We start from the raw sequence: 23,368 nt of genomic DNA, 5'->3' as shown, positions 1-23,368 counted from the left end.
TGCCCCCAGCTCCCCTCCTGCAGAGCTCCGTTTCCAAACAAGCCAACTACTCGCACCGCTCCCCGGGGGGCTGCACCACCCATTTTCATTTGAAGCGGAAGACAAATTTCCTTAAAAGCCAGAAGCAGCCAGATCCACAGCAGCTTGCGGACAGGAGGACCCCGGTAAGAGCCTCCCACCCAGCACAGCCCTGCTGCCACATCCCCTTTGCAAAGCCACTCAGTAGGGTATCACTGAAAGCGAGGCCACTCCGTCCCCTGCATCCCATCCCCAGCCCTGTCCCATGCACTGTCCTGCTGCTCACCCCCATGGCATTGCACCCACCCAGCCCCAGCTGCCGGCAGAGCACCCTGGCATGGACAGTGGGTTGAACAGGACCCCTGCACCCACCCCCAGCTGCTGCTCCATGGAAAGGGGCTCCTCTCCCCCTTTGCTCTCAGGGAACCCGCTTGCACCAGCCCCAGCAGTTCACTTGCTTGGCAATAACCACCCCCAGTGCTCCGCAACCCCTTAGTGGAGGATTTTGATCCCCCACCCCAAGACAGAGCCCCTCACCGTGGCGTCGGGGAGACAGCTCGCCCAGCTCAGCCCCCGGCAGGGCACGGCAGGGAGATTCATTTCACTAGAGGCTCATTCATCTGCAGCACGATTAAAGCCCAGGGCTTGGATCCATCCCGGCGGCAGGAGAGCGATTTGCCAGCAGATGGATTTATCATCTCCCAAGAACAGCAATTTGGCTTAAACAAAACCAAAGCACTTCTCCTAATGAAAACACCACTAATGAGCAGGGCCAGCAAGGAAGGGGGAGGGCAGCTCCACTAATGGGGTCTCTCCTGTCCTTTGGGGCTGGTGTGACCCCCTGATGCCCCAGCTGCAAGGCAAGGGCATGAGGCTCAGCTCCAGCTGGGACCTATGGACCCAGTATGGCCCTGGGGGAAACCAGAGCCTGCTCCAGGTACCAGCTCTGCTCACCCTCCTAAACTTCCTCCTGTTCAAGCTCCTAAAGCTCAGGGGGCAACTGGTTCCAGCACAGCACACAGCAGGAAAGCAGCATCACCAAGTCCAGACACCTCCACTTGCAGCATGGCCAGCTGCAGGGAAAAACTCCTCTCCACGCCCGAACACAAAGATGGTGAAAGAGCAAACCCCTCCCTGCCCGTGCATCACCAGCCCTGTGCAGCAGGAGCTGTGCACCTTGGCCGAAGTTGCGACAGTCCATGAATTATGCATCGGCATCTGCAGAAATCAGCTGTTTAACCGCCCCGACCAAACCCACGAACTTCCTGTCAATTAATCCTGTGCCACCAATTCCCCGTGGGCTCTGACCTGCCTCTGCCTGCAGGGATGCAGCAGAAGCTGCCAAAACCTCAGCTCTGGCCTTTCCACCTGCATAACCCAACCTGCCCGTGGGCAGCAGTACCCAGTGGCATCGTCCCCGTGCCCCCTGCCCCGCATGCAGCTCTGCCCCGGCGTGGGCTCAGAGCAGCATCCCACCTCCTCACTGACAGGATCTCAGCCTCTGATCAGGAGAGGCCACAACGCCCCGTGAAAGGGGATTCATCGGCATCGAAGGGCTGCAGGCAAGCCAGGACAGCAAAGAGGGAAGAGGGAGAGGGGTACAGATGCCAAAGAGAGGGAGACAGCAGACAGAGACGAGGCAGAGTCAGGCAATGCTCCCATCACCCCAGGAAGGTGCAGCATCCATTGAGGGCAGGGCTCTTTGGCACAGAGGGGACCCCATGGGAACCCCCCGCCCCAGCACATGAGTGGGAGCCCTTTCCCCACCCTACCCCACCCTGACTGGGGGCCTCCTGAGGAGCTTGGGGACCTGGCTCGAGGGTCAGCCCAGCTTCCAGCCCAGCCTCACCACTGGGCCATGGGCAGCGGGAGCAGAAGTGGCAAGCAGAGGGGGGACGCGTGGGGCAGCAGCAGCAGTGCGGAGGAGGCAAGTTAGCGGGGGAGCAAGGGGACAGGCAGCACTCTCAGTTCTCACAGGCTGCATCCCCCAGAGGAAGGACATTGGTGTGTGTCACCCCTCCTTGGGGGCTGCTTCTAGGAGAGGATAACCCACACGCGTTGCTGGCCACAGGGATGCAGGCGGCCAGCCCTGCCAGACTCGTGTGGGCAGGGCAGAGCTAGGCAGCCGTGCACCCAGGGGTGTTCCTGTGCTGCTTGAGGAAGCAACTAGGTGAGAAAAGGAGCTTTGTTCTGGGTATGGGCGAGGTGTGCTGCCATGGTCTTGGGCACAGTCTCCATCCCCGTCCCCCTCCCCAGGATCCACCCCAGCAGGCAGCCACAGGCATGGCACACAACCTGCCACACACGCTCGCAACCCGGTGCCCAGACAGCCCCTGCCTGCCTCCTGCCCTCCCTCCCACACTGTCACAACATCCTTCAGCTGCAGATCCCAGCTCTTCCCTTACACACACTATTATTTGGGACAGGCTAGCACTGACATCCCCTCCAAATCCTGGGAAATAAATTATCCCCCTTGCAGGTGGAAATCCTACACTACGGCAAGCTCACAGAGATTTTCCATCTGCCTGGGTGATCACAGACTGCGAGCAGCCACGATGGAGCCGCTGGGTTTGCCAGCAGCAGAACAAGCCCCTGGCGCAGCCCTAGATCTGCCCATCACCTGGTACCCGCCTGCGGCAGACGCATCGCTGGGGCATGGCTCTTCGGCTTTACACCAGAGCCCAGCTCCTGCTGCCCTCCTGCCAACCCCACTGACCCGTCCTCCCTTCATCATGTCTGTGGAGGACAGCTCAGCCCCATCTCTCCTTTCTTACTGCCACCAGGAGAGATGCCTCTGAAACACCCTCCCTCCAGGTAGGGCGGAGAGCTCAGCCAGATGCTGCACTGGTACCTATGGTTTTCATCTCACTGGGTGGGCTGCTAAAAGTGCAAAGAGTTAGGGAGTCCCCATCCCTCAGCCGTGCCTTGGGAGGCAGGAGGATCCCAAAGCTCTGCAGATGGTCTCTATAGCAATTGCTCACCCACTGCAAACGCTGCGGCTGCCTTTGGGGTGGAGCAAAGGGAGGGAGAAAGCAGGGGTGAAAAGCGAGCCTCCTAACACCTTTTGGGGGACCAACAGCCCCAGAGGTGAATCCCTCATCCTTCCAAAACGCAGCTAGGGGGTTTGACCCACCCAAAGCCTGCCTGGGTGTTGACCCTGTGCTGGTCCATGCCACCCTGCTCGCAGGACACAGCACGGCTGGGACAGGCTTGTCCCGCAGAGTGAGATGGGGCCCAGGGCCACCCACCCCTGCTCCCCAGCTGGGGCTGGGGCATTCCTGCTGCCCACACACCCCTGCGGAGCAGCAGGCAGAAAGGAAAGCTGCCTCCAAGCCCCCCTCGCCTCTTGCGCTGCCAGGATTTGGGGCCAGGGACACGGTACCTGTGCTCCTCGGGGCAAAGCGGCTCTGGGCTCCCATTTCTCCTGCACGCAGGGCCATGTCCAGAGCAGTCCCAAGACACTGCTCCAGGCTCTGCTTGCACACTAATCGCTCATGTCATTAGAGGGCTGGAGGAATAATGTAATTTATGGACGGCTTTTACTTCTCGCTAGCGTCATCTAAATACCCCAGAAATGGACCGGTTTAATTTCCTAGTGGCGTAACCTAAACATTTCTCTTCTTAACACCCAGGCAGGCGCCCAGCCCCAGGCTCAGCAGCCGGGCACGGCCGGTGCCTGCCCTCGCCCCATGCCACCACACCGGGGCCAGGCGCGGGCAGAGTCCATCCCGGCTGGCCCATGCTCCCCGGCACAGGGAGCCGGTGCCTGCTCTCCCCGCCGCTCACACTCAGGCCGCTTTCATTCACTCAGGCGCTCTCGTCTCTCACACACACATCCACGTGACGCACGCCTTCACAGCCCACGGCTGCTCTGGCCGGGGACCCAGGGCGGCTGGGCACTGCTGGAGATGCTGCGACGAGGGGGGCTGTCACTGCACACCCGTTTTCAGCAGCTCTTTAAATTTTAAAATCAGTGTGCTGCTGGGAAAGGTTTGGGGGGCTCCCACCCTGAGCACAGCTGGGGGTCCTGCTTCCCTCCTTTGGAAGGGGGTATTGCTAACCCTTCCCTGGGCATGCATAGATGGAGGTCTCATTGCCCCCACCCCTGTTTTTGGGGAGCGATGGGGAGGCAGCAGGACTGACTGCTCTCCTCATGCACACCAGCGATCACTGGAGCTGCTGTGGGGCTCTTGCATCGCCTGACATCAAATCATCTCTCTCGGTTAACAGCTCTTGTATGGCAGATGTCCCCCTGACCCTGATGGACCCTGACAGATGGAGGTCCCCAAGGCTGCAGAAACACCCCAAACTGCCCATGCTTGTCCCCAAGCAGGGCTGAGCTATCAAACACTGCGTGCTGGCAGGGACCCTCCCAACTGCAGGGAGAGACTAAGCCCATGCTGGCACTGCCAGGTCCACCCTGGGGTTTTGCTACGGCTCCATGGGGGTCCCAGCTCCTCAACACATCCCAGAAGAAGCGAGACAGCCTGGGCCAGGTTAGCAGGCAGGGGCTTGAGCTATTAAAGCCTCCCCAGAGCTAAGGCTGCATCCCCTCTCCTCCTGCTGCATCACTTCCACACTCTTTCTGGGAGAAAAACAACTTTCCCTCCACGGGGAGGGACGGCTTCCGCGCGTTCAGCCAACACAGGGGAAATCGGTGCTGCCACGACCAGCTCCCTCCCTGGGTAGCTGGTGTTACACCGGCTCTGCCCTGGCAGGTCAGTGACCTGACAGTGATGGCAAATGAGTGACATGACCTCCCGGGGCCTCCATTTCCCACACTGAGAAATGGGGCAGATATTTCCAGCCTCATTCCCCAGAGGCTTCCCAGCAGCCCTGTCCCCGCGGGCGGGGGCTGACACAGCAGCTCCCCTCTGCCCAGGTTCCCGCTGCACTGCTGGCTCGGTGGTAAGCCCAGGCATAAAAGGTCTCAGCCTCGGAGAGACTGGAATTTATTTTTAACCTCCGTTTGATTTAAATCCATATGGACATTTTAAAGTTACCGGAGAAACCAAAAGTTGTGTGTGGGTTCCAAGTTCCTACACAGCTCAAAAATATCTTCCCTGCAGCACGTTTGGGCAGGCAGTAAGCAGCATTTCCCACGCGTGGGGCTGCTCGGCAAAGCAGAGCAGGGGTCCTGCCCTGCTACCACCACCTCCTTGAAACTCCAGAGCAAAGCCTGAAATCCACACCAGACCGCGGCAGGAAAAGCATCACCGGGACTCGGGGGAGCTGCCTCTGCACACACCCCAGTGCCTGCGGCACGAGGGCACCCAACCCTACCAGCCATGGACAGGTTTGGCTCCCTCGTGGGTCCCGGGAGGCAGGTGGGAACCGCTGCCCCGTTTCACAGCTGCTGTGAGGAAGGCCCTGAAAGGGGATGGGATTTGGCCTGATCCATGGAGAGCACGTGGGGAAGGGGGGATGTTGCCAGCCCCAGCCCAGCTGCTTTGCTACCCGACAGTGGGGGATGAGGTGGGATGGATGGACGGATGTTGTGGTGGGATGAGGGATGCCAGGCAATTCCCTGCTGGGACAAAGGATGGAGGGGGATGCAATAGGGTCACAGATGGGTCATATTTGGCCTCACTGTCCTGCAGCCACCCCATCCTGGGGGCAGAGCATCTCTGGAGGTGCTCTAAGGGACACCGGGTGACAGGCAGAGAAGACACCAGGCTCTGTGGCGTTGCTGGGGTTTGCTGAGTGGGGTGAGCCTCTCCATTCCCAGGGGTAACCTGCGGCTGGGGTGCTGCCATGCCACCCCAGACTGCAGCGGGGGGTCCACGGCATGGCAGAGAGAGTCCAGTGCCAAACCCTGGTGTCCCGAGGGGATTGGGAGGAGCGGTGAAGGAAGGTGAGCTTTGGGGTAGCCAAAAGAGATTCAAGCATCCCACCCCCCGGCGGGGGGGCCTTTTCCCTACAAACCTGCCTCGGGGCAACCTTCGCCCGGCTGGGACCGACCCTAACACCCCCACCACCCCCCGAGCAACCCCCCTCCCCGGGCCCGGGACTGTCCCCCTGCTCCAGCGCCGGAGTCGCGGCCCCGCCCCCCCCCCTTCCCCGGGCAAGGCGTGCGGCGAAGCGGGGCGGGCAGGGGGCCGGGGCTCAGCCGGGTCTGGAAGCGGAGAGGGCCGGGGTGCCCGGGGCCGGGTCGGGGTGCCCGGGGTCGCCCCCGTGCCGTGTTCCCGAGCGGCTGCTGCACCTTCCCCGGCGGGCGGCACTCACCCGTGAGCTGGTCGTAGGAGCCGTCCAGGTCGCGGGAGTCGGACAGGCTCTCCTTCCTGCCCTTGCTCCGCATCTTCCCGCCCCGCCGAGCGGCGGGGGGAACCGCGACGGGGCGCACGGGCTCCGCCGCCGGGCAGGGGGGGCCCGCGCCCGCCGCCTCCCCCCGCCCCGCCGCCCGCGGCAGCAGGAAGGGGCCGGCGGTGCCGGGGAGCTCGGCTCCGTGCGGCTCGGTACGGCAGGCAGGAGCGCGCAGCCGCCCCGTTCCCCGCCGCCGCCGCCGCCGCCGCCGCCGCCGCCGGGGCTGGGCACGGCCGCCCCCTCCCTCCCGTCCTTCCCCGCCTCCTCCCGGGAGCCGCCGGCCCGGCCCCGCCGCCCTGCGCCGCCGTGGGGAAACTGAGGCACGGCCGGGCGGCGGGGCGGGGGGGACGCGCTCCGGGGCAGAGGCAGCGAGGGAGCTGCTCCTGGCTGCACCGAGTGGGGGCTCCGGCTGTTTGGGGGACCCCCGGCGGTCAGGGACTGAGCGGGGACGGAGAAGGCACCGGGCAGCAGGAGGAGCGCAGACCCCCGCGGCCGGCTGCGGGGGAGCGAGGGCTCCCCAAGCCCTGCGCGTCGGTGCCCACGCTGGGCTGTGCCTTGAGAGCTACAGAGGAAGGGGGACCCCAGTCCTGCCCAGTCCAGGGTGGCTGCTGCATCCCCTCCTCGGGGAGAAGCTGGTTGGGAAATCGGTCAGGGGTGGAGGGGACGGGCAGCAGCCGAAGAGACGCAGCAGAGACGTGGGGAGGGTGGCCCAGGTCCGCCGGCTTGCAAGCAAGCACAGGAGCGGGTCCCCCTGTCGCCCCCCCACCCCGAGCACAGGTTTCCCACGCAGGGTTGGAGCCTTTAGCAGGATTTTCCCCCATCTGCTGCAGCCCCAGAGTGCGGGTGAAGAACAGCACGCCTTGGGGGGGCTTCCAGGTGCTGCCAAGAGAGGAGCTGATGATGTCCACAGTTATTTGCTGCCACCTGTGCACAATGCCATCCCAGGGGATGCAAAATATCCTGGACAATCCCTCACATGGTCAAAGCCACGGGCTTTTGTCATGCCACTGCCTGCGCACTGCCAGCTCGCACCGTGCCAGGGGTCCTGGGCGCATCTCGGGGGCCGCCCAGCTCCTGGCGTTTCCCACCTCTCCTCCCTTCATCCTCTGATCTATGCAGACAGACAAAGGGGATCGAGAGCCGGAGGGGAGGCAAAGTGTCGGGTCCGGGTCCCTGTGCCCAGCTTGTCCCTCCCGGCCCTTGGAGCTGCGGGGCAGAAAGGGAATCCAGAGCAGCGCGGAGGGAGGGCCACGCTCACGCGGCAGCGTGTTGTCAGCGTGCTTTGGTGTCAAGCCATGAAAGAAGCCGCCTTAGCGAGGCAGCGATGCTTAGCAACTGCCTGGATCTAAAAATAAGAGCCATTTAGCAAGGAAAACGCAGTAGAGAAATGCTCGGAGAACTAAACACATTCCCCTGGCCCTCCCTGTGGCCCGGCCACCTTCACAGAGCCCATGTGTGCAGTCCGTATGGAGAAAAACACCCGGGACAGCCCTGGAGATGCCCCCTCTGCTTAGCCAGAGTCCAGCCAGCCCAGGGACCCCCTGTGCCACTGGGCTTGTCCGTCCTGCTGCTCCTTGCCCTCCCCGTTCTCCTTCCTCCATCCTCTCCATTGCATTTTCAGCCACATCCTCTTGGCAGCCCCTGGGGACCAGCAGCGTCCAAGGGAGGTAGCCTCCGTCGGTCATCGGTTGGGGGGGCTGTGTAAGCGATGCCAGGCGAACCTGCCCCATCTCCAACATCCTGCGGGTCCATCCCACTGTGGATGTGGCAGGGCCAGCAGAGCTGCACGGGGGAAGTTTTCACCTTCTGCCATCCCCGGTCCATTGGGAGACAAACATGGCTATTTTTATCCCAGCTAAGTGCTCCTGTTCCTGCAGGCAAGTGAGAGATGCTCTGCCAGACTGAGGACAGGGGGGAAAGTTGGGTGGGTTGGTGGGTACCATGGGGTAGGATGGGGCAGCCCCAAGGCCAGGCTGACACAGCCCATCCCCCTGCAGTGTAGAAAACGGGGGACACAGCTCACTTGCTCGCTGGTCACGGCTCCTTTCCTTAGCGGACACGAGGGCTGGGCATCCTGCCAGGATTCACAGCCTTTGAGCCTTTCTCTGCTCGGGAAAAATGCAACGTCCTCCCCTAAATGTTCCGCTGGGAGCCAGGGGTCTGCAGGACGCCAGGGTGGGAGCAGCAGCTTTCTGCTGCAGGAATGAGACTGGTCCCTGCCTGCCCACCTGCCCAAACAGGCCCTGCTGCAGGTGCACTGGGCGCAGAGATACCTTGGTAAACACATCTGGCCAGGGACGGGCACGGTGGCAACGTCACACCGGAGTGCAGAGAGTACCCTTTGCGGCACGTCTGACCAGGACGTGCAGCAGATGCAGAAGGGCTGAGCCAGGCTGAGGAAGATCACCTAAGCGGCGTCCAAGGCTTTAATCAATGCTCTTGTGCCCTGCACAGACCCACTGCCACCGGCCACATCAACGACAAAAGCAATCAGCACGTCTGGGGTGGGCAGGAGCCATCCACAGGTAGGGCTGCGCTGCTGCAGATGCTGGATTAACTGTTTTCAGAGGATGAGAAGAGCTCCGGCAGCTCTTGTGAGCCCAGATCCCTGTTACAAGGGGTAACTGAGAGGGAGGGCTATGCCCCAGCTGGGAAAGAAGTGGCACAGGCTCCGCAGCAAATGGGGCACAGCTCACCGTGAAGCCTGTACCCCAATTCCCGGGACCAGGGAAGTGTGGAAAAGGCAGGTGGCTGGATCCAGCCTGCTGGGGTGGGCAGGGGTCCTGTGGAAGCACCCAAGTGCCTGAGATCATCTCTGGGAGAGCAGCAGAGAGCCACGGGAGAAACAGGGCCACATAACCCAGCCCCAGGGCTTGGCACAGCCAGCAGCGGGGTGGGATGGGGAGGGAGGACAGGGTGGCAGGTGGGAGACATGAGGAGGGAGGCAATCTGGGGGAACAAGGGGTGCTGCACCCTGAAGTGCACCCTGGGCTCTCAGAGGCAGGGTGTCCCCGTGACCACCCATCCACCCTCACCGTGATGGAAATCACCCGTTCGCATCAGCCCGGGCGCGAGGCACATTCCCTAAGTGGCCCATCTGTCACCCTGTCAGCGGCAGCGGCGCTTCGATAACGGACATCTGCACGGGATTAACGCTACTCCCCAGGCAGCAGAGCTGCAGCCGGCAACGGCTCTGAGCCAGGGCGAGAGGGGCCGGGAGGTGCGCGCAGGGCCACGCTGCCCAGGGGGCTTGTTTGTCCCCAGGTCAGCGTGTGGCCGGCGCAGCCTTGTCGGGAGTAGCTGGGGAAGCGGACAAGTTTGGGGATGCTCCGGTGTTGCCCAGAGCACTGAATGCAGAGCCCCGCTGCAGGCAGAGCTCTGCCTGGCTGCCACCAGCCTCGTCCAGACCCAGGCTGGACCAGGCTGAGCTCACCCACAACCATCCCTGTTCCTCTCCAGGGCACCCACCCTGCAATTATGGGGCCAATCCCTTTGGCTCATCCATGCCCCCAGCTCCCCACTGGGACCCCCTGCTCTGGGGGCAGCAGCCTGCTCTCTGCTGCTGCTGACGCACGTGTCCCCTCGGAGCCCAGCTGAAAACCCCAGGCTTGACACAGAGCCCAAGACGATCCCAAACTGCTCCCATCCGCAAAAGCAAAAATAGCCTGGAAAGGAGGCAGGAGCGCTGGGGTCCGCACCCCACTGGGCTGGGGTAGAGGGGTACGGGGAGCTCTCCCCCAGGCACAGGCCCTGCAAGACCTCTGCAAACAGCCCACTGCAGCTGTTATAGGGGGACAGGGAGAGGGAAAGATGCAATTTAACACTTCATTAGGTAACCACAAGGCATCGATCTGCCCTGCCAGCCCGTGTGTTGCCTAATTGCATACCTCCATTCTTATTAATTCTATCAGAAAAGCAGAGAGCAGGACTTGGGAGCCTGATCCTATCTTTAGGAAATTCCAAACAGAGATGTAATTGCCAAGTGCTCTAAATCACGGTGCTTTATCCACTGTTAACAGTATTTTAAAGCTGTGGTCATCAATAGCAGTCCTCAGGATATGGTCTCAGCAGATGCCATTAATCTTATTTTGGCTGTGGTCGCCTGGTGCCTCTGGGCTCAGACTTACACTCGGCAGCGAGAAACAGCTCTGCTCCCTGGGCAGAGAGGGCTCCCAAGCATCTCCCAGGCTGGGACACGGGATGCAGCACCCAGGGGCCGGTTCTGGGAGCAGAGGGCAGAAACGGGAGGTCCCAAAGCCGGCTTCACCTCTTGCAAAAATGCCAGCAAACAGCAACCATAGCTGGAGATGAGCAGCTTAGCACCAGGGGCTGTTCTCCTCCCAGGGCCCAGGCAGCCCCCCACCCAGAGGAGGGATGCTCGTGGCCGTGCAGTGGCTGTGGGGGGGCTCCAGGAGGAGAAAATGGCCTCACTCAGGAATAAAGCACAGTATTTACTACAACCGCAGAGGAAATGGATCTGGATGACACGAGGCCTTAGATAAGCCTCTTGGTCTCTGCAGACCTGGGGTCCTGAGAACTGGGGGAGCAGCTACAGCAGACCAGCAGGTCCTGGGACACAGGCAGCTGGTGCAGACAGGGGAGGACAACTCCCAACTCTCACCCTGCAGAGACACACGGGTAGGTGGGAGCCTCTGGGAGATTCAGCTCTGGTGGGGGAATTTCAGCTGCTGAAAATCTTGCAAAGCTAGAGGAGGAACAGATGCCTGCAAGCTGCTGGGTGAGCCTTGTAAGCAGGAATGCTGCAGGAGAAAGGAAACCTCCTTTGTCAAATGCAAACCAGCAGGTGGGAGAAATCTGGGTGTGCAGGAGGGAGAAAGGACTTTGCATCACACTGCATCCTCGAAAGCTGGTCACCTGCCTCTGCCAATGCCTCCAGCAAGGAAGGACTCCCCAGCATAGCCCCACTGTTGGGTGGGCTGCGGGGGGGCTTTGTGCCAACCCTGAATGTTTCTCTGCCACTTCCGTATGACAGATGCAAAATCTGGGTGAAGAAAAGCACTTGTTTTAGAGAGCAGAGACTGGACTGGAGCAGTCCTGGACTCAGGAGGTACCCCAAGTCTCACAAGCCCTCCCAGCATTATAAACCAGCTTGTAAGTGTTTGTGTGCTTAGTGTCTGTGGGCTCAGCTTTTATTTAAAGAGGAAACATATACTATTTCCAACCTTCATTTACACCATGCTGGATGCCACACCAGGGGCCCTTTCAGCAGCTCAGGTCTGCTATGAAATGGGTATGCATCTCTGTCATGGGCAAGTCCTGCTGCAGACACGTGTCCTCCTGCTCTGCCAGGGCAAGGCCCTGTGCCTGAGCTCACCTCCATGGGAGGGCATGTCCATGCCGTGACTGTGGTCTCAGCTCACTGCTCCCTGCTGCCCATCCCATCCCCCTGGCCTGGCAATGGCCACAGCAGAGGGGCCAAAAGGAGAGTGCAGGGGCTGGGGTGACTTGCCGTGGGCTGGGAGAGCAACTGGCTTGGAGCTGCTGAGCAGGGCATGGCCACGGGTCATTAGAGCATCCTCGCCCCCCATATGCCACCAGGAGGGCCCTGGTTGAACCCTGGAGCAGAGGGACTCCAGCTAATTAGTCACTAATTGCTTTGGAGAGGAAATGAGCAAACCCCAACCTGTGCACACCTGTAGCAGCATGACCTGTGGGCCCTGGGACCCAGCCGGGGCTGCATGTCATGGAGAAATGGATGTCAAAGCAGAGCTGGAGAACCAGCCCAGCCCAGCCCAGAGGGCATCTGTCTCCCCGCAGCCTCCCCAGCCCCTTCCTGCCCCCACGGGACTCCTGGGAGCTCCCAGCCTCTGGCAGCAGCCTGGCAAGGCTCTGAGCTGCGCTGCAGTGAGCGGCAAGCCCGGCTCATTTAATCTATTCAATTGGATTCAATTTCCAGCCACATGATTCAATTATCCCTGAAGGGACAGCGCGGGAGAGCGGAGGCCGTGGAGCATGGCCTGGCCCATGCTCCAGCAGCCACCAAGCTGGGAGAAGGGGCCCTGTGTTTGTCCTGGCGCTCTGGGACATGCTGAGATTATGGGGGCTGCAGGGGAGCTCTGTTCTAGCAAAGAGAAGCAGGGGCTCGTCTGTGCACAAGCAAGGCCTTGAGTAATGTGTGGGCAGCTGTAGGGCAGAAGCTGGGGGGAGCCCTGTCCTGAGCATCTCCCTTTGCAGTCAGTCACAACCCTGAGAGGTGACAGCCACTCTGGGTCAGACCTGAGGTCTGCAGCCCTGAGCACCTGCCAAGGGTGCCTTAAGATGCTTTAAAAAGACAACAGAAGGGAGGGAAACATCCCGAGATGCTGCCTGTCCCATTTATTTGGGATCACCCCTCTGTTTGATCAGTGTCCCCCTGAGCTCACCCACACCATGCAGCAGTGGGGATAACTGGGGCTCTGACCAGCACAAAAGAGTCCCAGCAGCAGTCCCAGAGAAGGCCATATCCCACAGGCCTTGCAACAGCCTTTCTAGAGTCTCCTGGCCCAGACTTTCATCCATGATATACTTTTCTGTCTGCCCTCCCCTTGAAAGCATCAGCAAAGGCATTAATTAGCTTCCACTAGGGGAAAAGCCCATCTTATCCTGGCCCCTTTGAATGTCTGCAGCTCCCAAAGCTGGGCTTTACCCCCTTCCTTTCAGGTTACTGCAACAGTTCATCTGCCAAAAAAACTCCCATCACCTCCATGGGTCAAACTGCCGTCCAGTATGACCCTGCTCACCCCAACAAGTACCAAACAAGAAAACAGGGCACAGAAAACAGGAGATGAGAATAAATATCCATGAGGCATCGGTGCTGACACCGAGATGGAGAGCTGCTTGCGAGTGCCAAGAGCCAGCTGTAAATCTTATCACAGACGGCTGGCTGCGCACCAGCCCCAGCACACAGGATGGCAGCCGTGACTTGGCAGGGGTAACAGCATCTCCCTCTGCCCACCCTGCGCTGGGCCGGGAGCTGGGCAAGATAGCGGCTGCATCCCGGGTGGGAAGCGTGGGGAGGCAGACGGAGCGCAGCGGGGCTGATCCCCTGTGCAAGCGCTGGCTAGGAGATAGCTGTCTGCAGGACAGCAAGCTTCTCCTCCCGATACCCACTGTGCGACAGCCTGGCAGGACCCCAGAGCAGGGGAAGAGTGTGGCAGGGAGAGAAAAGCACCTAAAGTGGCACCAGGACGTGCTCACATGGAGGGCAGCTCAATCCTACAGAGATACGGCCCCCACGCCACATGGGTGGGATCACAGCAGTAACAGCCGTGACAAGGAAGAGGATGAAGAGGCTTGCAGGTGGGCAAAGGTGCACCCTACCCTCTGGCCGCTGTACATGAGACTCAGCAGTCTGTTACTACCTGCTCCTGGCACCCCCGAGGAGCAGCCAACCCCCATCAACCTCCCATCAGTACCCTGTGCCCAAGGCACAGTGCCTCCTCTGACAACCCACAGCCCAGGCAGGGGAGACTCAGCTCCTGAGGAGCTGCCTCTCTCTCGAGTCTGCATGAAAAATAGGACCTGTAAGAGCTAAGGAAGAAGGGATGATACCAAAAATCACAGTGGCACTTACAAATCAATTCTTAATAACTCCCTCCAAAGTTTAGCTCAAACTCAATTTTTCTCCTCCAGAATTTGGTCATTATTTTGTAAAATATTTGTCTCCCTGCAGTGGCTGCCTAATTTAAAGGCAGCAATCTGATTTCTCCCCAAACTCCCCGAGCCTCAAAAACAGCTCTTCCAATAATAGACTGGGTTATGAATTAGATATAATAAAATACACACTCAACTGCTGAGATCAGATACGAGCAAGTTTGGGGCCAGCAGCCACATCCTGAAGTTGAATGTTAGAGTTAAATGACTCTGCTCAGTTCAAGCTGGCCTCAAAACCCAAGTAGTAGTAGGGTGTTTAACAAAACAGGCAAATCTGCAGCAGAATCTGCAAGCAGGAGTTTGCTGGCACCAGCAGCAGAGAGAGCATCATACCGTGCACAGGTACACCTCTGCATCCCTCGCTCACGGCGCTCGGCCTTGCTCGTGTTTTCCTCACTGGCAGCCTCAGGGGCGCATAAGAGGCAGAGGGCTGCTGGCCGGTACCTGCAGCCTGGACCAAGGAGGAGGCATCACTGAGCAGCACTACAACCTCCCTCTGCACGGGTAGGAAGCGCCCAAGGGCAAGCGACTGCCGTGCTGCAGCCAGTGTGCCACCAAATGGTGACAGGGCCACCCCCGTAACAAGTAACAACCCCACTCTCCCCTCTGTGAAGGACAAACTGCACACTCTGGCAGGCAGGGCTCTGCTATTTATTGAGCTCTAGGTTTGTATGTACATTCATTTACAGTGCTTGGTTTGGTGACAGCGTGACAAGAGGACGTGTGTCAGTCTTCTCCAGCTCAGCCTGGGATGAGGGCTGGCCTCAGGAGCTGCTCCTGGTCACAGCCTGGGTTCCTCAGCTCATCCCAGCAAGGGAGCGGCCCAGGGAAGACGAGACCTTCGACAGTTGAGCCCACAGTCAAAAGCTGAAAATCTTGGAGATTGCTGAGGCAGACTCATCCCCAACTCTCTCACCTATCTGTCTAGTCTCAGCCTAAGTGGGATCAGAGACAAGGAGGCATGTGGACAACTGGGTGACTCAATGCTCTGACAGCAACTATGCTGGGGCTGCACCTCAAGGAAGCAACTCAAAAGCCCCCTTTAGAAGAAACTCCCCCACTCAGAGGCGAGATCATTTAGCAAGAGCTCCCCACACATACAGACAACAGTGCCCCGATGCACCTTTACTTATTTGCCACTGGAGAAGCTGCCTCCTTCTATGTGTCCTGGCCTGCTCTCAAGCAGAGTGATTTTATGGATCCTGCTTGCTCTCCCAAGCACCGTCCCTCTGACATGTATACATTCCCACACACTTGCATGGCAGGACAGCAAATAAGTGTCTGGCTTAGCTGAGAAAAGCCAGACAATTCCATGCCGAGGCAAAGCATCCTGTCGGGAGAAGCCAGTGCTTCCAAGGAAAATATACGGTCTTCACTGGGTGCTGTGCCCAGTGGGTGGCCAAGGACACAGCTTGCAGTTTCCCATACTCGTGGCAGGTAAAGATGAAACATTAACGCAATTAACACGTTAGCATGAATAAGCCTTGCCTAAAAATGGTAGTAAATGAGCATGACATTCACATCACTCACACTAACCTACGAGGCTAAGAGTGGGACTAGGCACTTTTTTTCAAAGAACAATTTTCTAGGAAAAAAAAAAAAGTGGATCTGGGATGTAAATAACTTCACTGCTTCAGTCAACCAAGTCAGGACAGATCCCAACATCACTGCTGGGAGCCAAAAATGCACGAGCAGGGAATGGGTGTTTATGCTGCGTATTCCTGAGTTGGCAGCCTGACACAGCACTCGGAACAGGCTCCGCCAGACCTGGGCACCTCTGAAACACTGGCTCTGGAGCAGAAAGGTCTGCCTGTGCCGCTGAGCATCATCCAGAGCTCTTCCTTAGGAAGTTCTCAGCAGACTGTTGCTGCAAGTCGCTTGGTGAAGACAGGAGGGCAAGTGAGAAAGTGAAGTAACTACTTCTTCAGCTGCATTTTAATTGCGTGCTACACACAAGGGAGGAACCAGGGACTTTGCATTCGTGAAGCTCACCAGGCACTTGCAAACATGTGCAAGGCAGACGTTCCTGTGAGGAAGAGGAGGATTGTCGCAGTGCAGTCTCTGATGGGCAGTAAGGGAAGTGGGGAGATGGAGTCAGTCTGTCCTTTGCCCCTTGAAAATGGAATTTCTAAAAATGTTGCTCAACCTTAGAAACAGCAGAGATGGGCTGGACTACTGGAAGCAACAGTGACCCCAAGCAGAGCTGGTCTCCAGTTACAAAGTGCTCTGTTTGATGACCCATATTCTTGCATACTGGCTCAGACTGGACCCTGTAAGCTAGCAGCCTTGGAGGCAAAATTTCTCCTTCTCCAGTAATCCGACGCTTGGTTCAAGTGACACCTTCTGACGTCAGGAGCCAGCAGTGAGCAGGGCCTGCTCCTTGGGGAAACTGTTTCATACCCCAAAGTCATTCCCAGTGGGATGGTAGTGGGTTTGACCTACATTGTGGGAGGGCAGGTTGATGCAGGCTGATGGAAAAGAACAGCCCTCACCCATAGAGCAGGCGAGCGATCTCAACCCAGAACTGTCTCACACAGCTGGACTGGTTTTATTATTTTGGTTGTGAGCTCTCCCCAGCTCTGCTACAAAGGTTTTCAGTGCATTTTCCCTGAGGCTGCGGAAAGAATCTCCCATTGCTACGTCACAGGAACAGCTGCCCACCCTCATGGCACCTCACAAAATTGCTTCCTCCTCCTCCTCCTTAACACACCGATCACCTCTCCTCAGCCCCAGTCCTGTTGAAACACATGCCTTGGGATCAAACACACAGCAGCAAGGCTCTCCCCTAAAAGAAATGCAGTCCCTTCTGCAGGCGGAAGGCAAGGGGTGACCGGCTGCAGATCTGTAGTGTCCCTGCCCAGACAGGCCCGTCTCTGGTCAGCCCTGTGCAGCAGCAGCGTCCCCGCTTCAAGAGATCGTAGAGAATTCCTTCAGCAGCAGCTCCTGGCTCAGCGTGTTGAAAGCAAGGTTCTTCCTCACATTGATGCTGATGGACCGAACCTGACAGAGACAAAACAAGATGTTTTAGCGAAGGGACTCTGCCTGGCTCCCCAGAGCATGGCAGCTTTGACACTGCAGACTTCCAGGTTCAGGATGAAACCGTTCTGCATGCTGTTATAGCCCCAGAGAACTTGCTGCAGCCAGCTCTCACTGAGACTCCAGTTTAGCAAGAAATCCCTGAGAATTAGCTGCTTCCTGGAATACCAGAAATGTCTATAATGACATGACATCCCACCAAGGAGAGTAAATTCCAAATGAGGCAGGGATGGGAGAGGATGCTCTGTTTGGATGCATGTGTTTCCTGTTCTGGGGCAAAGTGATGGGGAATGTGAGCACTTCCAGGCTGCAACTGGAAGAGCATTTTCTACCACTGCCCGCTGGAGTGCCAGCCAGCATTCTCCTGAATGAATGCAGTGCCATGGCCTCTATCCTGCTCCAGAACCTGCAGAGCCGAAGATATGGAGTCAAGGAAAGGACAGAGGCCATGCTACTGTGCTGTAAACACAAATTATCACCCAAGCTGGCAGAAACCCATGGGTTCAGAGCCAGCTGTGTGTATTCTGTGCCGAGTGCCTCACACTTGAAGCTGGCTCACTAGCTGTCTCTGAAGAGGAGACACCTTTATCCCTCAATGATGCCCGGACTTCTGGTCACCCGCAGAGTCTGTGAAGAAGAGCTGGGCAGCCCTGTTGCCCAGCAGCTTCCCTTCCCCCTTCATGCCTGCAGACTCCTTGGCCGAACACGCAGGCCCCAGACTGGGCTCAGTCTCAGCTGCACTCAGCAACAAGAAAACAAAGTCAAACATCATCTGTGTCAGCCACTGTGCAGCAGTGACAGAAAGCAAAACTGACACAAGCTCATCCAAACAACGGGATTACAGTTCCCAGAGAGTCAGAGCCTGTGATAATAAGGTTGTTGCTGACCTGGTTAGTGCTTTGTGCTTTTTAAAAACACTGGGGGATGAATTATATAGAAGCAGAACAAGGAATGCAACACTGCGGGGCTGGAAGAGCAAGTTAGCAGTGTTTATACTGCCGAGGGTTCCACTTGCTGCCCTCGTAAGAAAAAAAGAGGAGAAAGGCAGAAAGCTCCCCGAAAGGAAGAATGTGTAAGAGTGAGAAGCAAACCAAAACATAGAAGGTTAACAGAGAAACCCATGAAATGAACCCCAGTGAGCCCCATTGCACAGACCCGAACAACCCGAGCAAGCTAGCAAAGCTGTCTACACACAGACAGAATATTTAAGTTTTATGGCGTCTGCAGAAACCACAAACTCTCCTTTATCAGGATGCTTGGCAGAGAACCCATGCATCTTTATTCCCTTGGAGCACCCCCTTCACCTCTCTTCTCTGGTGTCTTTTGACTTAGTCCATACTGAAATAGTTTGAGATCATGTCTTGTAAGATAACCGCAGGTTATAGCCTATGTTAAACACCACTGCAAGTGGTCTCCAGAACACTGGGTTTGCACTGGGCCATCTCCCTGCCAGGAGACAGGAGCCCCACGGACAGGATTTGCTCCCAGTCCTACAGAGCGCTCCCCACCGCAGCAATCCAGTCAGTTCTGACAAGCAGGGAACAACATGGCTAAACAGATGTGGAGAGTCCTCTGGCCTGGGGAATGTCACTGCTTGCAGAAAAGGGGCAGATGTCACATGTAGTGTAAGCCAGCATCCTTATTCTGACTAGAGTGGGTCCCAGCAACAGAAAGAACAAGCAGAAATTGAGGCCAGGAACTGCTCTCAGGGGCCAGGTACCAGCAGAAGATGCCCAACTTGCGCACACATCAAGGTCTCCAAGAGGGATGCGGCAGCAGCCTCTACAAGCCCAGAACGGGTGGCCAGACTGGCAGGTCATGAGAACACAGGGCTTAGCAGAAATTGTAGCTATGGGGTAGAGCACAAGAAATTAAGCCTGTTTAGTTTGCAAAGAGGTTTAGGAGGAATAGAGCAAACACTCTACATTATGTAAAATGAGGTCAGAAAGAGAACAGTGAGTAATATTTCTCTGGCTCCCCAGGGATGGGGCAAGAATACTCAGCTTAATTTAAGACAAAGAAGATTTACACAGAAAAAGAGGAAATACTTTTAAACCTATGGGTTGTGAAGCAGTGGAGTAGATCACCTGGGGCCAGTGCAGAGCTGATTTCACTTAAAGACACTTTCAGGTTTCAAGAAGAGCTTAGACACAAACTTTGGTCAAGATGGACTTAGATCTGCTTTAACACAAGTTGGGGAGAGGAGTGGGCATGATAACAACACACAAGATGACTCTGATGTTTCTAAAAATCTGTGCCCAGCATTTCTTGTGCTGTGAGAAAGCAGGCAGCTCTGAGCCAACCAGCTTAAAAGGTAAGAATAGCTCAAATTAGAGTTAAATCAAGTTATCTCCAGCTCCAGGGCTCAGCACAGGGAGCCAGAGCTCATCTCCCTTTTGGGGTTGGAAGACCAGACAGTGACACAGGGAGGTGTCAGCCTGTAACAAGGATAAACTTCAGAAGCTTCCTGCAGTCTGGCTGAGCTGCTCAGTCCATGAGGCTACGCTCCAAGACTCCTCCTAGCTGGTGGTGCAGTGGGCAGCCCAGGCCTGGCTGCCAGCCTGGAAGCTACCAGAACTATCTGGAGTGGCTTATACAAGGGCCAAAACCAGCCTCAGAAAGTAAGCTCAGAGCTTTAAAATTCATTCTGCAAGGAAGTAAAAGCAGAGCACGTGTCCTCTCTTGCTTCTATATGGAGCATGCTGGAGCACGCTAGGGCCAGAAGAGCTTTTAAAGTTGTTTTTCCCTATTAGCAGCTTGGATCACATTTAACCCACAGACTTTGAAGAAATGGGAAACACACGAAATGCTGACATTACCTGGAGAACAATGAGCAAATGAAAGAATGGATGAAGTGGTGGCATTAACCATGTGAGGAAAACATTCAGTTCTAGTTTTGTGTCATTACAGCTGGACGTGTGTGACATTGTACAGTCCTATTTCTCAGCAAGTCCCATCAATTAAACTTATTTCAAATCAACAAGCAGCTCTTAAGAAATTTGTACAATGGGAGGGAGGTTTACACTGACTACTACATCTAATTAAAAGTCAAATTAGTGTAATTTCCCCTGCAGAAATCAATCCTTAATCAGACTATTTTGAGATTACGCTGAAGCCTATCCAACTGCAAAAACAGTGAATATTTTGGAAAGATGCTGAATCTCTTTCCACACTTCCTCCAGCTGCAATGCGAGGGTCCAAAGCTCACATCCACACCATTCATTCTATCAAAGCAGCACAGGCCTCAAATGACATCCCTGAGGGTTCAAAGGAAAAGAAATAAAAAGTGTTACAAAACTTCCTAACTTCCTTCCTCTAGCCCCTCAAAGGCAGCACAACAGGCCAGAAAACCCAGTTGACTCTGCACATCACCTTCCACCACAATGTGGCTGCAGTATCGCAGGCCTTTGAAAGCTTCTTTGAAAAGGGAATGGGAGAAGAAAGCAGACTTTTCTTTGGGATTAGCAAGAAAGAGCAGCACTGAGGCAAAGCCAGAGAAGTGAAGCAGTGCATTAGCAGAGCACGTCAAAGGAGTGAGAACAAGATTTCTAAGCATAAAGGAGCCAAGAGAACGGCTTGGGGAAGTTTCTGCTCACCCACTTAATGGGAGCACAGAGAGATGAAAAGGCAGCTGAAAAGGAAAATGGCTCCTGCGTGTCATTCCCCACCAAGAAGGATTTGCTGTAATGCCTAATCACACAGATAAAGACAAGAAAAACAGGCAGAATCTGGAAAGAATTATTTGCAAACAGATCCTGTTCAGGAAGACCTGATGGGACCAGCATGAGTTTGGAAACCATACTGGAAACCTGTAGTTCATCACCAGCCCTGCTCCTTTGGCAGAATCCACAAAGAATATTGCAGCAACTTCACTCTGCCCCCTCCATGCAATTCTGCAAGCCTCAGCAGTTAAACTGAGGGTAGGGGGATATTATCCAACATCAGACCAGCGACAGAAGCTGAAGTAAAGACTTGGAAGTCTCGCAAAAAGGAAGCCAAGTACCTGATTTGAAAAGGATATGGGGAGGACAGGGCAGACTAGGGCCTTTTTGATGAGTTGTTCGAACAATTAACAAAGCCATCAGTTACTGTGCACCTAGAGGGAAAAACAGCGTGGAGGATGGGAGGCCAGCTGGGTTTGCTGAAGACAAATCATAACATATCAGGTTGATTTCCTGCTGTGTTGAGGGAACAGCTTAATGGAATGCAGGGGATTTTCTCTAGCTGTGAGTAAAGAACATTTAATAGGGTCCCAATTCTCAGGGCATCTAGAGAAATGTGGATTAAACAGATTCACAACTGGGTCAAATCAGCACATTTAGGCAGTAATTATTCAGGCTTTCATATGCTCTTGAGGAGAGGGTCCCAGGGGTACCTGGACAGGCAGTTTTCAGAAAGAAACTGAGGAGGGACTGGTTATGCTAAACAGATTCTTAAATGATACAAAATTGGGATTTTGAAAGAAAAAAAATTGGGCTAGCAAGAAAAAAATTTTAGCTGAAGTGTTTTGTAGCTGTGATCATCTTAGGACTGAGAATGTCATTTTAATCAATTGGCATGATCAACCTGAGCTTCTGCCAGGCCAAGTGGAAAGTGGGGCATGCAGGAAGCAGAGCAGTCATGTGGCCAAGAGGCTGGGGAAGGAGATGCTGGCTGAGGAGGGCAGGAGCCCTTGGGACAGAACAGATGTCAACAGAAACATGAATGCATCTTATTTCCAGGGTACAGTAATAGGAGAAGCCTGTGTCACAGGAAGGCTATGGCCAAATTTCTTTGCATGTATTCCAGATATGGTATCAAACAGCAGGTCAGAGACAAAAACAGGCACAAAAGAGCACAGAGAAATGGCACGAAAGTGACTGCAAGTGTTTTTGCCCATATACTACTCCATGGCAGTGCTGGAATGACCCAAAAAACATTAAAAAGCATTCTGTAGAAGGAAGCAAGACCAATTCAGGCATGCTTGCTCTGGAGCAGAGTAGACAGAGGGAGGCATAACATTCCCAAACTCATGCAGACTCGTGACGGAGTGGGCAGGCATCAATTACTCATCAATCAGCAAGGACAGAGCTGGGAGAGGGAATCAGCTCCCAAACTGGTGGAGAAAGCTGCCAGAGTTAGAGATCTCTCCCTTCGCTGAAGCTGTAATGATTCAAAAGTGAGGAAAACCAGGCTCCCCTCAGATACCAGCCACTACAAAAACATTGCCTCCCTGGTGATGCAGCTGTCGGACAAAAAAATGTTGTGAGCAGGGTGAGTAAGCTGGCTTGCTGAAGAATGTAACTACCAACCCAAATTATTTGGACTCAGTTTTGTCTTCACTATATTATTTTTGTGGAGCTTCCTACCATTAGTCTTCTCCTCTGACAAGGAGACATTTCTAGGGAATGCCTTTTCTTTCTTTGCTTGGGAACCCTATTTTATGAGTGATGGAGGAAAGCAATGAGCAGGCACGTGTTTCACCAGCACCACATATTCTGCTCAGTCCCATTCTTTGTAGTCCCCTTAACAACAGCAAAAAGGCTAAGTTGCTCTGCGTGATAAACCCAAGGTAGGAGCAGTCGTCTTCTCCACCATGCAAATTTACCACCACAAAGCACAGTGGATCCCCACGGCAGAAGGGACAGACTGACTGACCGGTTGCTGGCCTGAGCAGCCTGGTGGTTTCTCCTCAGCCATGTATCGCAGCAGAGAGCTTTCAGATCTGTTGAGACCTGCAGTGTCTGTTCAGATCCTATTCCTGTCCCATCTTTGGAGGCAGCCCAATGGAGCAACAGGGCTGCTCAGCTATACTCCAAATGCTACTGCCCAGGCCGTAAGCAAAGACTTTGGAAAAGGGTTGTTGATTCTGCAGAATCAAGGCAGCTTACCAGCTCTTTGAAGAAGGCGGCCTCTTTATGCTGCTCCGAGTAGCGCTCATACTGGTCCAGTCCGTCCTGCAGCTTCAGGGTCAGTGTGTCGTAGTTGGAGCGCACCACTTCCAAAACCTACCAGAGACAGCCAGACACAGCAGAGGAGTCAGCATCCACAGCTGCCTCAGCATAGGAGGCGCAAGGCTGAGATAGATCACAGCTCTGGCACCTGTTTTTGCAACATACATGGCTTTAACAGCCAATATTTGGCTCATGACTAACAACACGGAGGTGGGCACTAAAGTCTGCCTAATGCCAATAAGGAACAGCCCTCAAATTTACAGATTTTCTCCATTCATGAGAACAGTGGATGAGCCTATATCTATGACAGCAGCAGTTTTCCAAATACTATTATGTCACCAGGAGAAGTGGACCTGATCTCATTAAATTAAGCTGCTAATTACCACGTGTACACCCAAATGTAACACAGTAGGCACCATGCAAAC

At 55.8% G+C, this 23,368-nt stretch overlaps 2 protein-coding genes across 8 annotated transcripts in view; both read right to left on the bottom strand.

Moving 5' to 3' along the window:
• The window catches only part of KCNIP2 (potassium voltage-gated channel interacting protein 2), a 47,011-nt gene extending 40,509 nt beyond the window's left edge, over positions 1 to 6,502 (bottom strand). For 2 of the 4 annotated variants that reach the window (XM_074831124.1, XM_074831128.1), the window contains exon 1: positions 6,244 to 6,502. In XM_074831124.1, coding sequence (XP_074687225.1) covers positions 6,244 to 6,316 — 73 coding nt within the window. In that variant the 5' untranslated portion in view covers positions 6,317 to 6,502. Of the gene's footprint in view, positions 1 to 3,400; positions 3,746 to 6,243 lie in introns of those variants that run through there. The other 2 variants (XM_074831126.1, XM_074831129.1) reach the window with 2 other exon arrangements.
• An 8,107-nt stretch (positions 6,503 to 14,609) lies between these two features.
• ARMH3 (armadillo like helical domain containing 3) overlaps positions 14,610 to 23,368 on the bottom strand; it is a 132,109-nt gene continuing 123,350 nt past the window's right edge. For 2 of the 4 annotated variants that reach the window (XR_012624013.1, XM_074831114.1), the window contains exon 27: positions 22,879 to 22,997. Coding sequence is in view for 1 of the 4 variants with exons in the window: in XM_074831112.1 (XP_074687213.1) it covers positions 16,882 to 16,974; positions 22,881 to 22,997 (210 nt within the window). In the remaining 3 variants the exon portion in view is untranslated. Of the gene's footprint in view, positions 16,975 to 22,878; positions 22,998 to 23,368 lie in introns of those variants that run through there. The other 2 variants (XM_074831112.1, XR_012624014.1) reach the window with 2 other exon arrangements.

Source organism: Strix aluco, chromosome 7, assembly GCF_031877795.1.
Source record: "Strix aluco isolate bStrAlu1 chromosome 7, bStrAlu1.hap1, whole genome shotgun sequence".
NCBI classification, from domain to species: domain Eukaryota; kingdom Metazoa; phylum Chordata; class Aves; order Strigiformes; family Strigidae; genus Strix; species Strix aluco.
This window is presented reverse-complemented; position numbering and strand designations above follow the sequence as displayed.